Source organism: Siphateles boraxobius, unplaced genomic scaffold (genome assembly GCF_051911475.1).
Source record: "Siphateles boraxobius isolate OS27281-9 unplaced genomic scaffold, OSU_SipBor_1 66, whole genome shotgun sequence".
NCBI lineage: Eukaryota > Metazoa > Chordata > Actinopteri > Cypriniformes > Leuciscidae > Siphateles > Siphateles boraxobius.
In genome coordinates, this window is record NW_027509193.1 from 32485001 (window position 1) to 32501772 (window position 16772).

Sequence of the window (16772 nt, forward strand, 5' to 3'; positions counted from 1 at the left end):
CTGTCGGTCTGTGTGTGTGTGTCTGTCTGTCTATCTGTCTGTGTGTGTGTGTGTCTGTCTATCTGTCTGTCTGTCTGTCTATCTATCTATCTATCTATCTATCTATCTATCTATATCTACTGTCTATCTGTCGATCTGTGTGTGTCTGTCTGTCTGTCTGTCGATCTATCTAGCTATCTATATCTACTGTCTATCTGTCGGTCTGTGTGTGTGTGTCTGCCTGTCTGTCTGTCTGTCTGTCTGTCTGTCTGTCTGTCTATCTATCTATCTATCTATATCTACTGTCTATCTGTCGATCTGTGTGTGTCTGTCTGTCTGTCTGTCTGTCGATCTATCTAGCTATCTATATCTACTGTCTATCTGTCGGTCTGTGTGTGTGTGTCTGCCTGTCTGCCTGTCTGTCTGTCTGTCTGTCTGTCTGTCTGTCTGTCTATCTATCTATCTATCTATCTATATCTACTGTCTATCTGTCGGTCTGTGTGTGTGTGTGTGTGTGTCTGTCTGTCTATCTATCTATCTATCTATCTATCTCTACTGTCTATCTGTCGGTCTGTGTGTGTCTGTCTGTCTGTCTGTCTATCTATCTGTCTATCTATCTATCTATCTATCTATCTATCTATCTATCTATCTATCTATCTATCTATCTATCTATCTATCTATATCTACTGTCTATCTGTCGGTCTGTGTGTGTGTGTGTGTGTGTCTGTCTGTCTGTCTGTCTATCTATCTATCTATATCTACTGTCGCTCTGTCGGTCTGTGTGTGTGTGTCTGTCTGTCTATCTGTCTGTCTCTCTATCTATCTATATACTGTCTATCTGTCGGTCTATGTGTGTGTGTGTCTGTCTGTCTGTCTGTCTGTCTGTCTGTGCCTATCTGTCTATCCATCTATCTCTCTGTCATTCTATCTGTCCATCTGTATGTTTGTCTGTCTATTTGTCTATCCATCTATCTGTCTGTCTAATCCATCTATTTGTCTATCCATCTGTCTGTCTGTCTGTCTGTCTGTCTGTCTATCAGTCCTTTTATCTTTTTGTATTTCACAAGGATGAAATGATAAATATTGAGATAATTAATAAAATAATAAAACAAAACAAAAAATCCTCAGTTGTTTCCATTTACAACCAATATAGTTAGTCCTAAACGTCAGCAATGTAAAATAACTTCTCAGCGTTCAGGCTTTATGTCCTCCAGTTGTAATATTTCACAGGCCAGCTGCACACGGCTCTCGAATCCTGGATCAGAAGGTCAGAATCGTCCGAGGAGCCGTACCTTCTCAAACAGATCTCGCTTCAGCACGTTCTTCCCGAGATTACAACACATCCGTCATCATTCGTTTATGAATCTTGTCCTTTAGAAGTCCCTTCCTCCGCTCTCCTCCAAACACAATGAAGCGTGTCCTCCTCCTCCTGTCAGCTTTGTTTACTGTGAAGCTGTGCTAATAAGGCGAGAGTCTCTATTGATCTGTCTCAACTGGTTTGCTGTACGTTCCACAATAGGGGTGTATAGAAGTACAGAGCAAATATTCATATGCATCTGTGACACATATTAACCCGCCTTGTTTTGCTCATGTCTTCCACAGCACACGGGCTCTTTATTTCGGTTTATTTCGGTACAGTCATGTCTCCAGGCCTGTTCAGAATCTGAACTTTTATCTCAGGCTAAACTATCCAGAACTGGCTGATGATAGCACAGTGGATTTCTGTGGAAAAACATGTTGGCATATGGGATATTCCTGCTCCCCCGGCTCTTTCATTAGACTCTTTGAGTGAACACGGATCCACAGAGTGATTCTGGCACAGAGGGTTTCATGAGCGTTTCATTAACTCATGCCAAATACAAGCAGCATGTTCCAATGAGATACTATTTTTAAAATGTGGGTGGAATATTTCCAACTAATGAGTGAATGAATGATCAGATACTACATGTGTTCACAAACGCATGAAATTAATATGCGAAAGTGCAAATATTGTTCACTAAAATAATGATAATCATCCATCCATCAGTTTGAGCTCTGTAAGATATTTTAAAGAAGAATAACTGTTTTCTATGTGAATATATTGTAAAAAGTAATTTATTCCTGTGATGAAAGGTGTATTTTCAGCATCATTACTCCAGTCTTCAGTGTCACATGATCCTTCAGAAATCATTCTCATATGATTTGATAAATTTGATCACAAAATGATCACATTTCTGATTATCAATGTTGAAAAAAGTTCTGCTACTTCATATTTATGTGGAAACCGTGAAAAAAAATCTGGTTTCTTTGATGTATAGAACGTTTTTTTTAAAACAATTTACGTAATGCATTCTTGCAGAATAAAAGAATTTTTATTTTATTTTGTTTTTTACATCTTACTGACCTCAAACAGCTCTAGGTGTTTTTCTGCAGGTTCAAGTCAAAAGACTCCAGTCCAATGAGGTCTGTAAATATGGCTCGAGGTTGCAGGATTTAATTTTAATTTATTGTCCAAAATCATAAGTCTGTCTGATAATTTGAAAAACTAATAGCACATCTCTCCTAAACAAACCACACACTTTGTAAATATACATATTTTTAATAGCTATTCGCCAGTTTAATACTTATGGTTATGGATTTGTTCAAATTTCTCACTCTTAATATGAGCAATGGTAATAGTGATTCCAGCCTTATGAAGCGCCACTGATCATGTTCAAAGCTTCAGCCTGTCCTCTAGTGGACAGCATCAGCATTGCACAGCACCAAATCTAAGTTCTAAATCTCTTTTATCGTTGTTTCCTGTAAAGATGTTTTAGAACAGTGTGTTTTAAAAGCATTGTACAGAAATTTCTAGTTGTTGCTATAATCTACTATTATATTGTTGCGGTTACGTAGGATTCAAAACTGCTGAATATTTTGACCCTGTATGTTTAATTCTTCACCACGGCAATCAAATGCAACAGTATTTGTCTTTCTCTCTCTCTTTTTATATGCGAGAGACATTGAGAACTCTTGAATGGCACGCGGTCAAGCCGCGCGCGCGCGCGCGTGTGTGTGTGTGTGTGTGTGTGTGCGTGCGTGGGTGTGGGTTGAGAGATTGAGGTTAATAATCCAAGAATAATCCAAGCTTTTCAAATGCTCAGGAAGCAAGTGTATTTATGAGAATAAGAAATACGTATCGTATTCAAATACAGTGTCCTAAAAATGCATTTGGACACTAATGTCAGTTATGCCACGTCACATTTAACACTAAAATCAAAAGAAACATATTGTCACATATAACTTAGAAACATATAACTGTAATATTATTGTCATGTGACATCAATTTACTGCCAAATTCTTATTACAAAATATGGCCAGATGTTTTCTAAATTCATTTCTAAATTAATATAAAAAGACAATGCTTGTAAGATTTGTATTTGTTTTTTACATTGTGACATTATTTTTAAGCCCTTTTATTTATTTTATAATATATTTTAAAACATTAGGCCTATTAATATTTAGCACACACATATATATTAACTCTAATTATACAATTATATATTTATTTAATATTTGCATATTATTTAATAAAAATAATGTGAAATATTACAAAAGTATTTTGAATATTTAATTTAATTTTTCTTTTCATTTTATTATGCATTTCATTGAAACACAATATTTGCATGTTTATATTAGGATTTTTAATAAAAAATAATGTGAAATATTGCAATAGTAGTTTGAGTAGACTATTTTAATATTATTTTCATATTTTTTAATAAAAAAATGAGAAATGTTCTAATAGCCTTTACAATATTTTATATTATAATATTACTTTTTTTTATTGAGTCATTTTTAGATCTTTAATTGATTATTATTACTATTGTATAGACATAGGCTATCAAAATATTATAATCACAAAATGTTGGCCAAATCATGCAGGCCTACAAACAAGCACAACAAAACCGACTTAGTATATATATATATATATATATATATATATATATATATATATATATATATATATATATATATATATATATATATATATAATGCATTTAAATGGCAATCAAATGTTTTCCCTAAATGGTTCAGCCCAGATATCAGTACACAAAAACAGGCTAGCCTATATCAGTAGGCTAGTTATTTTGTAGTTTGCTCGTGTCACTCAAATCCTCTTGTCTTTGTGTTAGAAAGGTTTAATGAGAAGCATACAGCAGGCTAGTGTGTAAAAAGGCTTGAATGAAAGCAAACTAATTTTGAAAGTCGCTAATGAGCGTGTTCACACCCTTGTTGCGTTTCACACACATCCAAAATGTCATCCACATCCAACACACGGACACACACACACACACCGTGAGCCAATTTGTGTGTGCTCAGGCTCAAATTCACACTGTCCCTCCCCGCTGTTTCTCTCCACATCTTTCCCCGCTTTCCACTCGCTTCTCGCTCGCTCTGTGAAGCTTTCCTGGTAGAACAGCATGTAACGTTCTCAGTCTCACGACACCGGAGTGAGTGTGTGTGTCTCTGTGATTGTGCGCTAACTCACAGGCTGTGGCGGAGCGGCTTGATCTCTGGTTGTAAAGCGTGGATCATGTTCTATTTTCAGCTGGTGATCATGGCAGGAACCGTTCTCCTGGCGTACTACTTCGAGTACACGGACACCTTTCCCGTACATATCCAGGGATTCTTCTGCTTCGATAAGACGTTCTCCAAACCGTACCCTGGACCGGATGAGAGCAGTAACGTACCGCCGGTGCTCGTCTACTCTCTGGTTGCTGCGATTCCTACAATGATCGTGAGTAGCCTCTGTCTTCCCTTCATTTCTCTGTGTGCTTGTGGGTAGAAGTGAGACTCAACTTTAGTTTGAGTGATCAAGGATGAATCACCTTCATTATCTGGATATATTTACATGTAATGTGATGTTGTGTGTGAGAGCGAGAATCCAGAATTCAAAAATGTACAAAGCAGACTTTATTATGTAATGAAGGTTATTTAAAAATTTTTAATTCTTATCACCATAATGTAGGGAAAAAAAATCATAAAGATATTAAAGGTAGGCCTACGGTAGGACTTTTTTTTTTAAATAACACGTTTTGTTATTTGAAACTCTCTCCACGTCCTAAAAGAAATTAATAATAGAAGTGGTCTAAATATTAAAACATGTACAGTCTCGGGACCAAAACAATGTTCGTCCAATCATTGCATTCGGTCCGAATGCAATGATAGGATGTCCTGCCTGACTGGCAATGTATGTATTTCCATACCTCCTCGCACATGCCCACGCAGACATCACACGTCAATTGGCAAAATTGTAGAAATTGCCTACTTGAAGATATAATAATATATTATTTAAATTGTAAAAATTATTATTAAAAATTATGAAATAATATGAAATAATATGAAAATATTAAATACATTTTTTTTATGATTATAGAATAATTGTATTTAAACATTTATTATGTTTTAATTTGGCAGTAAAGTGTTGAAATACACTACGCATTTTCTTTTTTTGATTTGATTTAGAAAATTTCGCGAACATCTGGCCATATTTTAGTAATAAGACTTTTTATATTTTAGTAATAAGAGTTTTAAAATTGATGTCATTACAACAATATTACAATTTTTTAAAAAGCGTTGAGATTTTTTAAAGCATTTTATTTTTATTTAATGAGAAGCACAATGTGTGTAAAAAGGCTTGAATGAAAGGGAACTCAGAGATCTTGAAATGAACTTAATATCAAAATCAGTTCCTCCTCTCCTATAACTTTAGAGTCAATCCCTAACCGAGATTTAAATAAGAGTTTAAAGTAATGGGAGCAACAGAATTACATTTTGTCTACAAATGTAAATTAAAACCAGGATAAAAAAAAGGAAATAGCTTAAATGTAAGCCTGTCTATTTTTCACAAAGTTTGCTGCAACAGAATTATCAGATAAACCAGAGCAACCTCTGACCAACAGTAGACAGCAGCTATAACTGGATGTAATGGTTTGTAGGTGCTGGTTTTACTGGTGTCTCCCTGCCACGTTGTGAAGCGGAGGCAACAGATTGTGGGACCACACGGATCTGCCTCCCTCCTTTTCCCGAGTCTGTCAGAGCCACGTGTGGTACATGTGGGCATGTGTTTCTGTGCGAGTGTATGAGCCAGCAGTCGATCCGAAGCCTGGAGTACGAGCTTCATGTACGAGTGTTCTGGCATGAGCTGTCATGAACACACACACATAAAGTACTGCCAAGTGAAGACGAGGCCGAGAGACGCATGAGAAGGTGTTTGAAACGGAAGAGAACTTCTGTTAGATTCATAAATAAGGGAAAGTACAAGAAATCAAGCAAGGCATAGTGGGATAGAAACACGTACGCGCAAGAGACTCGTTTCGAGATGTTATGATGGCCGGCAGAGGCAATGATTGATTGAGAATGAGAAAGGGAATGAAATGTGCGACATCTGGTGCTTTTGTCCATCGGGACACAATCACTTTCTGTCCAAAACAGAGTGACACGGTCACCCAGATTTTTTATGGGGAAATATCATGCATAAAATACACTACAAAAGTGATATTGTGAAATATTATTACAAAAACTGGATTTTCAGTGTCACATGATCCTTCAGAAATCAGTCTAATATGATGATTTGATCCTTAAGAAACTGAGCAGTTCTGATTAGTATCAATGTTGAAACAGTTGTGCTGCTTCATATTTTTGTGGAAACAGTGATACATTTTTTGTAGGATTCATTGATGCATAGAAAGTACTTTCTTCCAAAATTCACTCATCCTGATTCACTGTTAAGCCTATTATAATATAAGTATTTATATTTCAGACAGGACGGGTTTCACAGGAAATACGTACATGCGTCATTCGCCCGTGAGTGTCTCGTCATATCCGGAAATAGAGAAAAGTTGCTCCGGCTACTTTGACAAAAGAAAAGTTATGGATCGGTAAGATTTTTAATCTTTTTAAAAGAAGTCTCTTCTTCTCACAAAGGCTGCATTTATTTGATTAAAAATACAGCAACAAAAAAAACAGTAAAATTTTTCAATATTATGACAATTTAAAATAACTGTTTTATATTTGAATATGTTTTAAAATGTAATTTATTCATTTATTAAAATATGAGCAAAGCTGAGTTTTCAGCATCATTACTCCAGACTTCAGTGTCACATGATCCTTCAGAAATCATTCTAATATGCGGATTTGATGCTCAAAAAGCATTCAATATTATTATCAATGTTGAAAACAGTTGTGTACAATTTTTTTTCGGATTCTTTGATGAATAGAAAGTTCAAAAGAACAGCTTTTATTTGGTATAATAGCATTTGTTCTATACTGTCTTTAATTCTTGCCAAGTTGAACAACAGCAGTCGAGGGAGTGTTTGAGTGTTTGCGGCTTCATTTGGTGCGGCAGAAATCACTTACAGCGCCTTGACTCGTATGGCCCACAACCGATGAAATGAAGTGTTCATCAGAAAACACACACCACTGCCCATGGGTGACATGACATCAGTCATCACCATCAAACACAGACATCACCTGTTTGAATGGTGTACATGCCAGCATGTTGGCCTGAGCTCTCTAAAGTCATATTCAATAATTTCAGAGAGCTTTCGTACAGCGCCAGAGGGATACGAGACATCCAGATCAGTCTCCAACTCTTTCAGTAAACTCATCCATCATCAGACGCATCTTTAAAGACATGTCCTCTTCATCACAGACGACACAAACAGACATCAGCGCTTCATTTTAGATCTGTTGGAATGGTCTCACTCAAACAATATTATTTACATCTCTTTATCAGTGGTTATTTTCTTGTAGCATTTACTATTATTATTATCTAGTTCAGTCATGAAACTCTAGAGGACGCAGGCTGATCGGTCCTTTACATCCAATGGCACAAGCTGATTGGCTTCTGCTGATCCTGCAGCCAATGAGATTGCTTGCTCAACACATTTATATAGTCTGGTTCATTGTTTGCTGTAAACTATCAGAGTTCATCTGAACCCCTCCACCTCCCCAGCTCCACCTGCCTAGATCTGCTATGGGATTTATGTATTTATCAGCATATCTTACATGTTCACAGCAGTGTCTCTGTGTATCTATTAGCAATAGCAAGTCCATACTTGCTCTGCAGCAGCAATAATAATCAACAGCAGCAGCTATTAATAATAATAATAATAGTTATTATTATTATTGTTGTTAATTGCAACAAGGAAATACCCAAGATTCAAACAAAAAAGCAAGAAAGCATCACTAAGATAAAATAAAATGTGTGGCATAAAAATCTGAAGATAAAAACTATATAGGCTTCCTGTGTCACTGAATTTGATGGAGTGTTTTCTGTCACCTGTTGTACATTCTCGCTGAGACTTCAAGCTCTAACCACTGAGGCTGAAATGTAACTCAATGTACAGCCACAAATCCCATCAAGCTCTGTGTGTGTGTGTGTGTGTGTGTGTGTGTGTGTGTGTGTGTGTGTGTAACTGCCGCCGAAAACGCAGAAAAAGAAAGATGTTTAATATGCAGCTAAGGATACTCTACATAATGTGCTTAATAACAACTCTGAAGGGGACCTTGAAAGAAGCCCGCAAGTCTGGCAAAATTTACATACAACAATGGCGCACCTACGACCCGGCGTCTCACCTGGTAGAAGGAATAGACAACCCGAGAGAGTTCGGCGGCTACATCCAGCGTCTTTCCGATGAGGAATGGTTGCGGTTTGAAGCAGAAGAAAGAGCTTTCCGAAAAATCCTGGACACGAAGCTGATCGACGATAGACGGAGGATAACATTTACTGGAACAGATCCGACACAGTGGAATAAAGTCATGGCGATCCTAAATGGAATATATCATAAAAATGGCACGTTTTCTGCGCATCATCGAAACGGCAGACCTTACGGAATACCTTTTCTCAAATACACAGTGAGGATTTTCAACAAACTCCCGAACACTAACAAGCCTCCAACAGACAGAACATCGGAGGCTCTGACAGAATGGATAGAGAAACAATTACGTTTTATGCGCGAGGTCATTCAACCAGCGCTCAGCAGAACAGCGAGGACGCAGCAGAAAAGACCCCTCAGAAAGGTGAGCCGCGATGAAATTGCTTATCTCTGGAATAACAACAAGACTAAAGCTATTAGAGTCATTCTTAATAATAGCACTTTCATAGAACCCCTGTCAGGCACGAATGATATAGAGCGAGTTTATAACTATTATTGCGATAAAAACCAAGTAGACGCCACCGGTGAACGTCTTGCCACGCCCCCCTGGCTAGATGCGCTAGTGTTAAATCCCCCTACCGAAACACCGAATACCTCGCTGTTTACATCTCAGGAGGTTTTAAGGGTGATTGAAAGCCTACCGAACAACAAGGCGTGTGGATCCGATGGCGTTACGTATGAAACACTTAAATACACAAAACAATGGACATGTATCGCACTAACGCAAATATTTAATGTCTGTCTGGCCAACGAGAAAATACCAAATTCGTGGAAAGGAGCCCTTATTCACAGAATTCCGAAAAAAGACAATATACCTGATAACCCAGCAACATGGAGAGATATCTCTTTACTCCCTACAATTTACAAAGTTCTTATGAAATGTATTCTGAATCGCATCCTGCCATGGCTCTGCGAAACGAACATATTGTCGGAAAAACAAAAAGCCTATATTAATCGTCAAGGCATGAATGAGCACGTTTTCTGCTTGAAAACAGCAATCGATGATTTTAAGCATGAATCCACCAAGTTTTATGCAGTCTTTCTAGACTTCCGTGATGCATTCGGCTCATTGCCGCATGGCGTTATGATTAAAGCCTTAGACGAAATTAACCTACCCAAACCTTATATCAATATGATTAAGGATATCTACAGAAACTCCTTTATCCAGGTGATCTGTGGAGACCAACTGACTAGCCCAATCCAACTAAGAACTGGCATCAAGACAGGCTGCCCATGGAGTGCAGTAAACTTTATTCTAGCCCTTAACCAGTGGCTCAAGTGGCTGTGCCTCTGCTCCCCCTTGCACATCAGATCGCCAAACCCTGTCCAGGCCTATGCAGATGACGTCCAGGTGTCATCCAGGGATGAGAAAGTGATAAAAACCATGCTCTCCCATACTGATAAATTCTTGCGATGGTCCGGACTAGAGGTGAAAAACACCAAGTGCGCTGTGTTTTATGAGAGACGCAGTGGAGGAAACAGGTGGTATCAAGCCAAGAAAGATAAGCAACCCTCCTTTTCCATCATGGGCAATGAAATTAAAGTGTATGCCCGCCATGAAACATACTGCTATCTTGGACACCGGTTCAACATCGCGGGCGAATGGGAAGAGCAAATACGTGAACTTAGCAGTGAATACTGCACAAGGCTGGACATGGTGGATTCATCCCCCCTTCCTGTTACAATGAAACTACAGGCCATAAGAGAGATTGCCCTTTCCAAAATACAGCATCTCTTTGCAAACATACATATCCCTAAATGCACCTTAAATGAGCTGAATAATAAGACTGTAGGCCTGGTAAGACGCTGGATAGGACTAAATACACACTCGACAAGAGATGTCCTGTTTCACAGGTCTAGAGAGGGAGGGCTGGGCGTCCCTCACATAGAGTGGGTGTATGTTGCCGCCAGAATAAGCAACCTGTTAAGGATGTTAAACAATGATGACGCAGCCGTGCGTGAGCTCGCCCGAGCCTCACTTCTACTACATCTGGGGAAACGCAAGGTTCCTCTCTCTACATCAGATGACGCCAGCTTCCTTGGGTTTAGAAGAAAACCCAATGGAAAATTGGACACCAACACACCAGGCTTTGGCGTGCGCTCGGACTGGCTGGACCTGAATGACCTCTGCAACCGCGCAAACATCCAACTGCGCTGGAGGAACATAGCAGGACAGTCTGTGGAAGTTAATAAGAACATTGTCACGGACTCAACCATCACGGCAGAAGGAACCATCATAACTAGCGACAACATTCAACTCCTTGACACTCAAAATACTAGAAGGACAATAATCGATCATTTCCATTTGCGTATGATACAACACTGGACAGGCCTACGCCTACAAGGACAACTGGCCTGCCTGCCCTGTGCTGACCATAACGTGTCACACACAGTTCTGAAAAACACAGCCCTACAAGATGACATCCACAGATTTACAATTAAAGCACGTCTTCAGGTACTACCAACAAAGTTCAACTTAGCAACATGGTTTCCATCTGCACACGAACCGTTTTGCCTGCAACACCACAGCCGGCAAAGAGAGACGATCGCGCACATCCTTAATGGCTGCCCTGCCTACAAAGGACTGTACATCGCGCGCCACGACCGTATTGTTGCACTCTTAGTGAAGGAGCTCAGAGACAATGTCAATTTCACCACAATCCATTTTAACGAAAAGATCAAGATAGACTGGTTCTCACCTCCACACGAACAGTGCACTACATTGGAAACTGCTATAAATCACTTTCCAAATACACCTGACATAGTTGTAATTAATGAACACACCAAAGCGGTTACAATAATAGAAATTGGTTGCTCTTTTGATGCTTACATGGACACCTGCTATGCTTCAAAACTGTTGAAATATCAACCATGGTACAATCTCTTCAATAACTTTGGCTATTCTTGTAAAGTTATTGCCCTCATTTTCGGTAGTTTAGGCCATGTGCACAAGTTGTGTGTAAGAGGCCTGCAGATTTGCGGACTACATAAGAACAAGGCCAAAAAACTGACAAGATATTGCTCTGTGTCAGCAGTAATTGGTAGCCTCTACATATGGAGGCGTAGGTGCCACCTTTACCCTTAATGTGCATAATGGACTGAGATATTGGCTGCTGTTGTACACTTTTTTTTTTGTCAAATTTGAATTATGCCATGATATATGCTTATCTTTTAATTCAAATAAAGAATTTAAATGTGTGTGTGTGTGTGTGTGTGTGTGTGTGTGTGTGTGTGTGTGTGTGTGTGTGTGTGTGTGTGTGTGTGTGTGTGTGTGTGTGTGTGTGTGTGTGTCTGACTCTCCTCATCTCTTTTCAAGTGTGACTCTCTTCTGGAGTAGAATTGGCTCCAATTCTAAGTTTCGAAAATCTGATGACAAACTGTTTGACAGACAGACCTTCAGTTTCTAATTATCTTGTTGTCTGATAGAGCTTCCTGGTTAGATGTGAACGCTCCTGTGAAAAGTGGACACTGAGAGCCCCGAAGCTTTTATTTCTCAATAGTCCATAACAATTGCTTTCCCAAGGAAGGATAAAAAATAAAACCTCTCATTCAAGTGCACTCACACATGTTGTGCAATTCATATTGAGGGCAGTGAGATTAACATTTAATATGGTTTGGTCTTACAAGAACATGTTACATCACAGGGTAGAGGAAAAATAAAACAAACAAAGGTATTTGGGGAAAATACAATATATCCAACATCGCTCAGGTCTGAAGTGCAGCTGGTTTCAGCAATATCAAACTAGCAGCATTTACATCTTCACCATCTTCTGATGAAAACATCTGATGTAGTGACATATTAAATATTATATTTCACAATCAGGGAAGTCCTTTTTACACAGTCAAACAGAAATTACCTTGATTTCACATAACCAGATGTTCTTCAGCTAAAATTATTATTACAGTAATAATAATAAAAATAGTCAAAGTAAGTTTTTTTCAGGCATAAAAAGGTTATCATTTTTATCAAAGGGTTCTGCACATTCTCTAGCCAATTCTAGCCTGTAGAAGAGTATATAATACATCAAATCATTAAAAAAAGGTGAATAAAAGAGTGTTCACAGTGATGATTAATTTGAGGGAAATGTGAGAACAAGAGACTGTTAGCATGAGTGATAGAGACTGATGAAAGAAAGCCAGAGATAAATGCTCTCTATGATCAAAAGAGCCAAAATCTAATGCTGAAAGAATGTCAAAAAGAAGCTGTTATTAATTAATTATGTGCTGCTCTAAAAGTTATTCTCAAAAGCTGTAGGTGTTGTAAGTAACCCGTGTTTTCTGAAAATTTGATAGCAGACTGTAATCTACCCATGATTTAAACTCATGATCAGATCGTTACTGTTGTTATTGTGACTTCTGTCTTCCGTTTAGCTCTGAAGGAAATGTGTAGGGAAAAGTTCATGCTGTTGTATTTCACATAAAATTAACATATTCAGTTATCACGAGCTTCAAAAATGACAAAAGTGGCATGAAACCACAACAAAAGTGTTACATATGACTTGTGCGCTATGTTTAAAGTCTCTTTTAAAGCTCAAAAAAGATCAAAATGATCAAATTTAGTCTATTAAAACCCTTTTAGTTGCTTGGTTGGCCATAATACTTCCCTAAACCGTTTTATCAGGTAATTTTCCAGTATTGTGCTTTCATTTATGAGGTATACATATTTTGAGGATCTTTGGGCTCTGCTGGGGCATTAGACAGGTCAAGATTGTTAGGACTGGACGCCGCACATTAAAATCTCCATGAAATCAATGTTGACAATTCAGAGTATGCGGTATTTATTATAAATATTAGATTACTATATGTGCCCTTGTAATCTTTATTAAAAATAACTTCACCTCCCTCTAACATCTATTCTCGTCTCTGATGATGTGTTTACTGGCGTGAGGGCGGGGCAACCTGTCACTCACATGAGATCCACCAATAGCAAACCACAACCATCCAATCAATTCCCACTGGACAAAATCAAGCCCAGCCCTACATTTGTTATTGTTTGAGAAGCCATTTCACTCGAATATACGCCGCAATAGACAAGAAAAAACTATCGCAACTTCTGTTTCAATTTATCAGCAACATAAAATCGCTGTTTTATGTTTCAGCCGGGTTCAAGATGTAAACTGCATCCAAACAGCCTAAATATAAGTGTTTGACGGGCAGAGGGAGGGAGCGTGTGGAGGGTGAACTGATGCCACCTGAGGAACTGGAGCAGATGGCACTGGCTACTCGAGGGGTGTATGCACTGGCATTTCAACATATGTCTGAACTGTGCACCTCTCTGTCGTGGCAGGAATGTCCACTCGTAGCCTCAGGGAAGAGTACGTTTATGGTCTGTTTTGCGTCACAATAAGAGCGAAGATGAAACGGGGAGCAGCAGTAAGATTTTTTTAAAAGAAATTAAGCCTTTTTTTGAGCAAGGATGCTTTGAGTTAATCAAAAGTGACAGTAAAGAAAGACACTTATATTGTTACTTAAATATTTTTCAATATTATCTTAAATTTTTGATTAATGCGTTTCATTGGTTAATTATATTCCTCAAAGAAATCTGAAACAAAATGTATCATGGTTTCCACAAAAATATGACGCAGCACAACTGATTTCAACATTGATAACAATGAGATATGTTTCTTGAGAATCAAATCATATTGGAATGATTTCTGAAGGATTATGTGACACTGAAGACTGAAGTGATAATGCTGAAAATACAGCTTTGATCACAGGAATAAATTACATTTTAACATATATTCACACAGAAGAAAAACGTTTTTTTTTTATTGTTTTATAAATATTACTGATCTTTCAAAAACATTAAAAAAAAATCAAAACTTTTGAATTTTAGTTTATATGTTAGTGTTGTGGAATCACTTCCCAATTTCATCCGATTAACCTAAATAATAAACATCCGGATGTCTTTGACATTCACAACCCATTGTAGTACTGTAATATGATGTATTGTTTTCGTCCATAAATAGGATATTCAGTAGAGAATACAACAGAAACTTGTATAAACAAAAATGGGGTTCATTTTAATGTCATGTTGACTTCATGAATGTTAACTAAATATAAATCTTTAAGCTATCCATTTTAATTGTTTTTGAGGATTTTCTATTCTGTGCTGTGATCTAATATAATTTACTACGGTATAAAGTGATTATATGGTGGGAATTAGACATCATATCCTGCGGGTGACACTTTCCTGGCCTCAGTTGGGAGCCGTTGTGGTGTTGAGATCTGCTTTATAATATACATTAATATGAGAAGCATGAGCCACAAGCCTAATCGCTCATGACAGGCTTTCAAAGCTGATAGAAGGATCTAGAAGCTCTGCTTTATCTCATATAATGCTGCGTTATTCACACTTCAACTGATGTTCACTCTCTCACCAACACACTAGGGCTGGGCGGTATATCGAGTTTGTACAATATATCGATATTTTTTCCCCACGATATGGAAATGAGGCAATACCGTTGATATCGATACAGTAGTTTGATACGAGCACATCTGAAAAATAGTGGAGTACGCAGTGTGAGCTCCTGCAGTGAAAGAACAGTACAATTTGTCCTAAACATGACACAAGCTTATTAAGCGCTTCAAAATAACTGGTAAGATAGTTAACAAGTTTAAAGCAGCTTGCCCTGTCAGATGCTCGGACAGATAGCCTACTGTTAGTGACTGAAAGATAAATACTGGCGCTGTTTAATGGGTTTGAGACGTGGTGCTTTCCTCAGTGCTTAACTTACATTTCACAGGTATATTCTCCATCCGTAAATATTCAAACAAATCAAACAAATATGTCCATTTCACTGCCAAGAGAGGACGAGCTTCTGCAAATGAATCTCCGCAAAAATTCAAGCTTCCGTGAATGAGCGCCGCCGCGCGCATGCGCGCCAAACAGACGAGCACAATAGAACAGTAGCGCAATAATTCTGACTAAAATACATATTACTCAAATATTTGTTGTTGGAGACAGTAAATGTGCCATATGTGGAATTTTAAACCTACAAGTATATTTTTATGAAAGTGACCATTATTATGGGGTCATCAAATGCAGGCTAATATAATTAGTTTGTGCTTTTATAATATGTTTTTATTTTCATTTTTAGTTTGGCCTTTAGTCATTTTTAAAAACAAATAAATTATTTTTGTTTTTAGTTTGTAATGATACAAAGTTAGAATGTAATGTGATTTTAACCACCTTTTTGCACATAATATATTGCATAGCCTACATTACATTCCTTGTTTCCATATCCTTCACTATCAATATTGTTTGGATATCATTGAGCAGGATGTGAAATAACATTTTTTTTAAAATAAATACATTTTCTTTATCCAAATAGAAAAACGTAGAAAGTACCGAGATATATATCGTATATCGCCATTTAACCAAAAAATACAGAGATATGATTTTTTGGCCATATCGCCCCGCCCTACAACAAACTATATTAGATGCACATCACAGTCGGATTTTAAGAGCAGTTCACCCAAAAATTAAAATCGGTCACCCTTATCGTTCCAAGCCCTCCAAACTTTCTCTTGCTGCATGAGTCACATGGACTGAGTGTGTTGGTCATTTCCTCACTGTGATGTCAGTCTGTGTCATCGCTCAGGTGCTAAACTGGGAAATGTGTGAGGTGAACGCTGTGTCCCTGTCCCTCACTGCCTCATCCCTGACGTATCTGTCTGTCTCTTCCAGTTTAAGCTCATGGATTTGATGTCTGTGTGTATGGTCTCCTGTTCTTCTGCCACCAGGGAAGTGCTCGTCTACCAGTATGGTTGATGTTTCGTTCAGTGTTTCAAAGCATCTTTACAGTTATAAACAGGAAAATGACGCATTTCGATTGTTGTTCAGCGTTTATTCAGTTCTGTTTTGAAGATCATCAATTATTCAATGAGTTCATTTCATCTATAAAGCAGCTTTGGAGAAAACAGTGTTGTCATTGTCCAGCTCAGTCCAGTTCTCACAGCAGCGTCAGTAAAGTCAGATCAGTAATATTGTTGAATATTAAGTGTCTCCAACTAAGCAAGCCAGAGGCGACAGTGACAGAGTGATCAGAGACAGAATGGAGAAAAATAAAAAAGCTTGGGAGAAAGCAGGTTCAGTCGGGGGCCAGATCTCCT

The 16772-nt window shown here is 38.0% G+C and overlaps 1 protein-coding gene across 6 annotated transcripts in view; it reads left to right on the plus strand.

Annotated features, from left to right (window-relative positions):
• Positions 1 to 16772, plus strand: part of plppr2a (phospholipid phosphatase related 2a) — a 45160-nt gene that overhangs the window by 16003 nt on the left and 12385 nt on the right. For 3 of the 6 annotated variants that reach the window (XM_077213653.1, XM_077213650.1, XM_077213651.1), the window contains exon 3: positions 4547 to 4735. In XM_077213653.1, the coding sequence (XP_077069768.1) occupies positions 4547 to 4735 (189 nt within the window). Of the gene's footprint in view, positions 1 to 4395; positions 4736 to 16772 lie in introns of those variants that run through there. The other 3 variants (XR_013196862.1, XR_013196861.1, XM_077213652.1) reach the window with 1 other exon arrangement.